The sequence below is a fragment of the Chenopodium album genome, chromosome 15 (genome assembly GCF_948465745.1).
Source record: "Chenopodium album chromosome 15, dcCheAlbu1.1, whole genome shotgun sequence".
NCBI classification, from domain to species: domain Eukaryota; kingdom Viridiplantae; phylum Streptophyta; class Magnoliopsida; order Caryophyllales; family Amaranthaceae; genus Chenopodium; species Chenopodium album.
The window spans coordinates 29,119,325-29,128,966 of NC_137848.1; the positions used below are offsets into that span (position 1 = coordinate 29,119,325).

At 39.0% G+C, this 9,642-nt stretch overlaps 1 protein-coding gene across 1 annotated transcript; it reads right to left on the reverse strand.

The window, feature by feature from the left end:
- Nucleotides 1–752: 752 nt before the first annotated feature.
- LOC145581033 (uncharacterized) lies at nucleotides 753–3,882 on the reverse strand. Its single transcript, XM_081638104.1, has 5 exons — nucleotides 3,570–3,882; nucleotides 2,092–2,383; nucleotides 1,650–2,031; nucleotides 1,349–1,561; nucleotides 753–1,037 (listed from the first exon to the last, which is right to left on the reverse strand). The coding sequence occupies exons 1-5, from the start codon at nucleotides 3,880–3,882 to the stop codon at nucleotides 753–755; spliced, it is 1,485 nt and encodes a 494-aa protein (XP_081494230.1).
- Between the last annotated feature and the right edge of the window lie 5,760 nt (nucleotides 3,883–9,642).

A 9,642-nucleotide genomic window follows, 5' to 3' on the forward strand; every position in this document is an offset into this window, starting at 1 on the left:
TGTGGTTTCAAAATGATATGAACAATGTAATCTAAACTGATGCACTATGAAAATCAGTGAATGTATGGCAATGGTTTCAGTATGAATAAAAAAGAGTTTGTTTTATGAACTGATTTTGCATCAATTTTTTTGTTCGTAATTGTACTATCAGTTTGCTTAAAAAAATCTATTGCAAAATAATACACACTCTTCCCAAAATTACTCATAATCAGATTGAACATTCGATTTAATTCATTTTAAAACTTCAAAAAAAGGCAATATTCCAAACTAACATCAGATATAACATAATCATTGTCAAAAATTTCAAACCATTACAATGTAATCCAAAACTCATAATCCATTTAAGAAAGTACTCAAAAGATTCAACAATATAACTTAGTCAAATAACATCAAATAGAACTAATTCCTTAGCACTAAGCTGGTTCAGATGATGAAACACCCTTCTTAGCCCTCTTTAATGTTGATGCAGTTGTAGTGGGGTCAGGTTGGTATAAAGACACCCCCTTTGATGGTTGTTTTCTCTTGTTGATGACTGTTGTTGCATTTGCTGCTGGTGCCCTTTCTTTTCCAGTTAACCCCCCCTGACATGTTTGTGCATTATGTCCAAACCACTGACATTTGCTGCATTTGACAGTCTTTGATCTCTTTCCCTTAGCCTGCTCTCCCTCTTCCCTTCTTCTATTTCTGGCAGGCCTTCCAATTCCCCTTTTCATTTTTGGTGGGGCTAGGTGTGGATGGTTACTCTCAGGCCATTATTCTTTATCAGGGATAGACTTGATGTTGTTAGCATATGTCAGCTTGTATCTTCTAACTGAATACCATTCACTGATGTACTTTTTTGGATCATCATTAGAGTGCAATATGACCCTCATGGCATGCTTACAAGGCAAACCAGTTAGCTGCCATTTATTACACACACAAGTCTTGTCATTGAGGTTCACAGCAAGAACTAATTTTCTATCAAGAACTTCATACTCTCCTTCTCCTGATAGCAAGCACTTACATGATCTTGACTCTTGGCTTATAACTTGAAGTCTCTTCATTATATTTGAGCATATGTCATTATTCCAGTTCTCACACACTTGTCTTCTTATGGCCATCCTTACCATTGTCACTCTTCTTACTCTTGTACAACAATAATGAATTATGGTCATAGTGTGTTAGGGTTATCACAAATTAACTTAGCTTTGCAAATTAATGATTGTATACCTTCAAGTAAAGTCAAGACAGGCCTGCATCTATCCACCCCCAATGTCCCATTAAAGCTCTCAACAAAGTTTGATTTGATCAAATCAGACTTTATTGGAGGATTAAAGGCATGCTTAGACCAAGTTGATTAGGGTCCAACCTTTGATAACCATACTAGTGTTGCAGGGTCTGCCTTTTGTAAGGCTTCCATAGCCTTTTTAAAAGTGAAAGGGTTGTAAGCCCCACATGCTTTCCAGAAGAGAGAAAACATCAACAGACCTGGGAAGGTGCCTTTGAAGTTCTTGAGGAGATGTTTGCAGCAATATCTCCTACCAACTTTAGGCCACAAATCAGTGATTGTAACATCAATACCCTGGTATGTGAAAAACGCATTAGTTAAGTTACATGTATAGTTGAAAAGATAATACACCATTTGAAATATTAGAATAAACATTACTAACCTTTTGCCTGTCAGAGATGATACACCACTCATCCCCCCTGCCACTATCGTTCAAAGCATTCTTTAAGTGCCATATGAAGAACTTCCAAGTTTTAGCATCCTCTCCAGGGACAATTTCCCAAGCTGTAAGAAGTATTTCATTATTTGCATCTGCAGCCACTGCAGATAGCAAAACCCCACCATAGTTTCCCTTTAAATGTGCTCCATCTACACTTATCAAGCTCCTACATCCAGTAATCAATCCATCCAATGTAGCCTTAAAAGAAATGAATATGCTTGAGAATGCAAGTGGCTTTTCCAGGTGGTTCTCAGGATTCCATGCATAAAATGCTACTGAATTAGGGTTTAGGGCTTTTAAAACATCACAGTAGACTGGAAGATCTCTGTATAATTCATCATGGCCACCATGGATCTCTTATAGGGCCTTTGTTCTAGCTTTGTACAAGGTGCTCTGGTACATCTCCACCCCATATCTCTGCCACAAAAACTCATTTAAAGCCTTTGCAGGGATGTCATTATTTGCTCTAATGTCATCTATTAACACCCTCACTACCCATTTCACATTAACCATGTCATTCTTCATCTCTAAGCCTTGGCATGTGTGTTCAGGGTTCTCAATCAGTTTAATGACCCATGTAGTACCATCTCGCAATACAGATGCATGTAAACTCCAGTTGCAATCTGCATCTGAGCATCTCACTGTATACCTTTGATTGTTAACATATTCAACAATAACTGAAAAACCACACTGAATGTAGTAGTCCCTAACAACATCCCTTAAGTGTTGTTTGTCTAGGAATAACTGCCATGGTTTCAATACAATTTTGCCAAATTCCTTCTCTTCATAAACCTCTCCATTGTTGTATAGTCTAGTAAATTAATTATCTTCATCCTTCTGATTGTCAAACTGGTAGTCATCATAAGCATCAAAGTGATCTTCAATCATAATTCCATATTCATCCTTAGACAAAAACCATCTTCTGTATCAACACTTTCATTTGTGTCTGACTCACTATCACTTGGGCTGTAGGTGATCATCTTCATCATCATGCAAAGTGTCCTAGTTAGTTGGCTCTTCTACACTAAGGGACAAACTCCTTGAAAAGCTCCTTCTTGTACTCCTAACACCAAAGTCAGTATTAAGGTCATTTTGTTCTACACTTTCACTCACACTAACCACAATCCCTTTTCTCTTAGCTGTTTCTAGGCACTCTTTTCTTCACAAATGATTCCCTAGAAGACCTTGAAGTGTTTGTTTCAAATGAACCAGTTTGTTGTTGATGGTTACTAGGACCAGACTGTCCTAAGTTCTGCAATGGAGCCACTATAGATTGTGTGGAGGGTTGGGGGTATGTTGGATCTTCAATCAGTTCATCTGCGTGGTCAGGAATGGTCACTTCAACTGCTTGCTAAACCCAAGGGGTTGGGGAAATGTTCAACCAAGTCTCTAGGGAATTTCTCCCTATCCCATTCCCTCTCCCTCTCCCTCTCCCATTACCTCTACCTCTCCCTCTCACATTTCCTCCATTTCCAATATCACTCTCCACTCCAGTTCCTCTTCCCTTCCCTAAACCTCCCTATCTACCTCTCCCTCTCCGTCTCCCTCTCCCCCTTTCTCTTCCTCTCCCTCTCTCATTAGCCCTATTTGTTTTGATTGGTGAATTAACAACATTAGCCCAAGTTTCCTCTATAGCAAGGCATGACCAATAATATTCATGATAATAATCAATCTCAGGTACAACAGGTGGTTTATGAGCTCCAATAGTATGAACATGACTCTCAAATGCTTCCCTACTAACCACTATGGCAGCCTCTTCTGTATCTACACTACTTTCCACAGTTGGTTGTCTTCTTCTAGGGGTTAGTTTAGGTCATAATGTATTAGCAACCTACTGGTCAGTGGGTTTAATGTGGTTTTTACCTAAAATGAGTGACCTAGCAGCTTGCTCAACCTTAGTAGGCTCATCAATTTCCCCAACCCATATGTAAATCTCCTTTTTATCTAGTATGTTAGCCCACATCTTCACCAAGTCCCTATCAGTCTTGAGATCCACATGCTTCATTTTAAACACGTATTTGAAAGTAGGATATGTGGGTGTATCAACATTATTTTCTTTAACTTTGTCCCAATACTCTATGACTAAATCAATCAGATTAGCCCTATCAGTATCATCAACTAAAATAGTAACACCCTTACACCTGTACTGAAATTGTAATACTCTATTATCATCCATTCTTCAAATATCACACAAAAAAACCAACCAACACTTATAAGCCTAACAAACAACATAACAATGAAACCAATAACAAGCAAACTAGCACTACAATGAAACCAACAACAGTTAAAATAGCCACAATTAAACTAATAATAGCCAAAATACCATCACAATTAAAGCAACAATAGCCAAAATAACATCACAATTAAACCAATAACAACCAAAATAGCATCACGAAACCAATTACCCTTTAATAATGTTAATATCAGAATGTAATGCATTACTAATTAGATTGAACAACATTTTCCTAAATTTTCAAAATAACAGAGCATAATAAAATTCAACACAAATAAAGACTTACATGGATTTGAATCACCCGAAAGATTGTAACTTTATAAAATTCAAGGTAGAAAATTACACCAGACTTAGAGTATTCGCCCGAAATCTCAACAAAATTTTGAACTACCTCTTAACCAAACTCACCGATGAGAATTTTGCTTCAATGTCCCAGCAAATCCCCAAAAACCCGCTGACAATCTCTCTTAATGCAATCCCAGAAAATGTTTGCAAACCCTAGTAATTTGTGTAGCGTTTTACCGTGAAAGTTTTCCCAGGAGAACTGATGAATATCTTTGATGAAGTTCAAAATGAGGAGTGAAATGGAAGATGAGGTGTTGAATTTATTTGATTAGATATAAGTGGTTAAGGGAAATAAATAAGGTCAATTAAGTCATTTCGCAGTTTATTTCCCACTTAACATGTTAACCATGGTTAAGGTTTTAAGTAAAAGTTTCATTAATGTTACCAGAAAATTAGTATTGCTAATTGGTGATTACCGATGATAATCCAAAATTTTGCATTCTAACATTGAGAAATAACAGAAGTTGGGTGTTACCAGTGAGAATTTCCCTGTTTTTTAACTTCCTTTTTATTTTCTTTATATTCCTTTTTTTCTTTTAAGTTCTTTTTTATTTTATTTTTTTTCCTTTTACATTTTTTTCTTTCCCCTTTAGTTTTCTTTTTGTTTTTTTTCCCTTTTGTTTTCTTTTTTTGGTTATTTTTTCGAGGGGGGTAAGTCGGGAACCCTTTCCCTCTCTCGGAAATTTTTTGCTTTTTTTTTTAAAAAAAAAACACTTATGGAAATAAAATATTATATATACAAAAATGTGTATCATATGTACAATAGTAAATAATAAAAAAAAATGTGTATATGTACATTTTCCATAAGCAAAAAACAAAATATATAAAAGAGGAAGTCAGGATGCTCGGCGACTCCCGGAAGGCTACTGTACATCCTGCAAAATCTAAAACAAAGATTAATACACGAAATGTGTAATGACATTGAACAAAAAAGCAAACAAACTTACCACGACCATCCAATGATCATGGCATGACAAAGCCACGAGGGCTCTCTGATAAGCAGCTCGGAAAGCACGCATAGTCCTCACCATGTTGTTCACGATCTCTCGCGGAACCTGTTCCAAAAAATAAATATTAAGGACAGTTATAAAACAAATGTATATGATATATGAAAAAATAAATAAATAAAATATACATGTATAGAATAAACATACCGACTTAATCGTCTCCGGTACAAACGGTATATCCTCATCCTCTGCCGCAGGAAGAATCTCACGAATTACCGACCTAAAAGCATCGGTATACGTGATCTCCGCCGCGGGAGGCACCAAACCACCCAGCTCAACTCGCTGAAAATACGATAACAAAGGAGTCAAGGTTCCGAAAAATAAACAAAGAAAAGAAAAAATACTAACCGGAGCGAAAGCTGGAAAAGGAGTCAGCCTGGATGCGACGAACGTCGGGTAAGATGCACCTGGCAGCACCAGCGCTCCGCTGGATAACCAAGGATCTCCTAAGCTCGATCTTCAGTAGGCAGCAGGTCCGGAAGCAGCATCCGGATCAGAGGGTCCGCTGGAACTAAAGGCTCTCCTCGTACGAAGAGTGCTAGAGAACACGATCGCCTAAAAACCAAGCGTCCGTCCTCTGGAGCACAGAGAGTCCCTGATAAAGGGCCCGAAAACGGACAGCCTCAAGGACCCTGACAATCAAACTCCAAGGATGGAGATCGATCTACAAAACACGACCACATGAGAAAATTATTCCAAAAAAATATATATATATATGAACATACGTTGTCGAAATCATACTCGCCAATGCACCAGTCGCCGAAAGAATCCTCTAGCAAAAGTCGTCGACCGAAGTTTCTCGTCTTTTCCTAATCGTGACCAAACTATGGCCGATAGGAAAACGAGCCCCCCCCCCCCCCCAAGTATTCTAGGGGCTAGATTAGGCAGGTACGAGTACCCCCAAGCCTAAAAAAAATACGATTAATGGAAAGCCAAAATGATGATGAAAAAATATACAAAAGATTAAGATAAGCACCTCGAGGATACGACCATGCCACGAAATGGAGATTCGAGGCACCTCAGCAGCTGTCGCGGAATCTATCACCCAGATTGCCTTGCCCATAGCTGTAAGCATACGGGCATACGACACCTCCGCCCAACTCAAGTTACCCACTTGCCCCAAATCACTAAGGCAAATGAGCAACCCGATAATGAAACGTTCTTCTCGGTCACTCAGCTAATGACGGAAATAACATGGGCAATGTATATTCGAGCCAGCTGCTCAAGTGTACACTGCCGATCAACCTCATCAGATGACAGCTCGTCGGCAAGAACCGAGTACGGATAAGACTGCGCGTACACATGAAGGGTCGCCGTAAGACAGTCCCCCACAAGGTCACGCAGCCTCTCGTCTGACCCCTTCACGGCCTCCACAACCACAGGCTCACTTCCAAAAGGAAAACCAGTGATCATAGAAAAGTCGAAAGGGGTAATTGTCATCTCTCCCCATGGGAAGTGGAAAGTGGAAAGTGTTGGTGGAATCCCACCAAAACTCTAACAACCCACGAAGGAAAGTTGACGATGCAGGCTGACTCGATAAATCTCGAAGAGCCGCTAGCTGGGGGCTGACCCCGAAAGCTCCACCACCTCCTTTACCATGTCAGGTCTCTCAAGTCACCCGAGCCGTACAAACGCATGCTCGCTCTAAAAGGAAATTTACGAAAAAATACAGTTATGGATTTTCAAAAAGAGCGAAATGATGATATAAAATAAAACGGAGACATAAAACAACTCACTATGCCGCGCCAACTTCAAATCGAAACGTGACGGTCTTAGTCCCACTTAAGGACCTGAGGGTCCCAATTGGGAGGAGCCTCCCAGACCACATCCTCATGGCGATGTTAATCAGCTCCAACGCATCGCTCTCAAACCTCCTCACGAGGACGTGTCACCCTCTTTCGAGGGCAAACTACCTCGTCTAGGCACGGGTCCTCCTAGGTCCTCCTCAACATCGACGAATGCAAGGGAATCCATGCTATAACGGATAAAATTCCTTATTAGTTTGTTTTTTTCCTAAAAGACTAATATACGCGTTCTAGACTCATTTCGGCAGCATAACGGTTGCCAAAAGGGAAAAACACGTGTGAATGCCACCCACGCTTGGGGGCTACGATACCTACAGTTAAACTAAGTAAATGGGGGCTTTTAACTCCCACAAAAGTCATCCTATACTAGTTTCAACTTAAGTATTCTAGAGATTATTTTCCTAAATCTCAAAGAATCAACTACTTTTAGAAAAATAATAATAACATAAGCACAATTATCGTCTACTAAACAATATTGAGGTTCGAACATGGTAAAAACAAGCTAAAGTATATACTTCGTGCCATTTTTCAGATTTAAAATTTTCGAAACAGGATTCATAAAAGTAATTGTAGTTCTAATACTATAATTCCCTTCATAATCAACAAGTATAACCAAATGAGCAGGCAAAACAACAAATTTAAGCCAAAATTCGAAGAAATATGCCAAGAACGAACTTAAACAAAGAAATGCTCATACAAGGTTCAATACTCAACCAATTTTCGTGAAATTTGTTGCAAAACACTCCTTAAACATAGCATGACATTATGTAACAAACAATTTCAAGAACAATGGACCGAATCAAAAACACCCAAATTCGAAAATTGGGGTTTTGCGGTTCGAACATTCCCAAAATTCAGCCAAAAATTGAAGGAAAAAGGCAAAAAACTTACATTGGATTATGGAAAATATTAATAGGGGACGAGATCTACTTCCTTTAGCTTCAAAAAACAAAGAAATTTGAACTTTTTAGAGAGAGAAAGAAGCAAAAATGGCGAAGGAAGGAGAGAGAGAGCGAAATGAAAAAATCGCGCTCAGCGATTTTCTTTTTCCTGATTTAAATGTCGTGCGCAACTCAATCAGTTGCGCGTGACAGCCCAGCACAACTCAGAACGATGCACGCGCCTAGCCAGCGCGACCCACTGAGTTGCGCGCGGATAATGGTCACTAAAAGACCGGTACTTTGATTTTGATCCGTTTGATGTATTTTTAACGGTTTTTGCACATTATTAGACGTAATGATGCACGAATTATTGAAATCTTTTAAAATTTCTTTGCATCCAGTAGTTTATTTTCTTCTTTGTTAATTTTTTGCATCATCCTGCATGCACACCGTGCTTAGTGCCTTCCCTAAGCATACATTTTGGACGTTTTTCATAAGCGTGTCTTAAAATGTTCCGTAGTGGTGCTTTACGTAAAAGCTCCCATAAACAGGCTTGTCATTTTACTGTATTGCCTTTAGAAATGTCACGTTCATTCCGTTTTTTTTGGCGTCCACAGTAAAAAGAATGGTGTATCGTGCAGCGTAAAATTGCATGGCGTATCGTACAGCGTAAAATTGCATGGCGTATCGTACAGCGTAAAATTGTATGGCGTAGGTGTTGTGCAAAATTTCACCTCTTCCCAGCAGCATGATCTACCTCTCGTAACTAAAACGGTAGAATTTCTGTCTTTAGGCGTTAGCTAAACTAGTCGACTGGCGCGCCGAACCATCGAGGACAAGGCATATTCTCTATTAGAAGCAAATACGGTAGTTAGTGAGGTTACTGGCTTACCGGACAGTAAGGGTGTCCGTCCACCCCCTGTATAAAGAGCGAAGTGCAATGTCGCATCTGTTCAGACATGTGCCCCCAGTCTTGAGACACATGTTCTCATCTTGTGGACAAAACTGCTAAGAGAATTGCCGATTTTTATCTCTCTCACTGGATTTGGATATATGCCTCTAGTCCTAAGACATGTATTTCTATCTTGTGGACCCTGAATACTGCGTTTTGGCAAGTGAGTGTTAAGAACTTTATTCATGTGTTAGGCTACGAATGCTGAAACACCTCTTCTTTTATCATCTTTTAACTTGTTAAAATCATTGACTAAAGTTTCAATGACATATCTAGGGACTTTAGATCAACAATGCCATAATTGAGAGGATATCATCCTCTTTACTCTTTGTTAAACCAATATCTTCTCATGGCATAACATCACATAGGACAACTTTTACTTGTAAAAGAGTTCTACATTTGCAAAGGATCAATCTAGATTCTTTAGCGCACTAAGTCTAGAAAATACTTTTTCTAGCCTTAGCAGCTACTTGTCTTGAAAATTTAGCGAATCGAGGATAGTTTCGACATTCTCAACACTACTGAAAGATTCCTTATTGGAACTTCGCAGAATGATTCTCGAATTTATTTCCTTGGCTACTTTGATCATCGTCTATTCTAGACTCGATCAAAGGGGGGGATAACTGTAGACACCTACTTTTGGCCTCTTGTCCTGACAGGAAGTGCGATGATGTTACAAAAATCCATTCTTCATGCTACAACAAAGTTGAAGT

What these genes read in the sequence shown, in the direction of transcription:
- LOC145581033 (XM_081638104.1), bottom strand. Translation starts at nt 3,882, where the DNA reads ATGGATGATAATAGAGTATTACAATTTCAGTACAGGTGTAAGGGTGTT. An exon ending in TGCTAGGTCACTCATTTTAG is followed by an intron (nt 2,384 to 3,569) that starts GTAAAAACCACA and finishes GTGGTTTTTCAG; the next exon opens with TTATTGTTGAATATGTTAAC. An exon ending in GAGATGTACCAGAGCACCTT is followed by an intron (nt 2,032 to 2,091) that starts GTACAAAGCTAG and finishes TGAATTATACAG; the next exon opens with AGATCTTCCAGTCTACTGTG.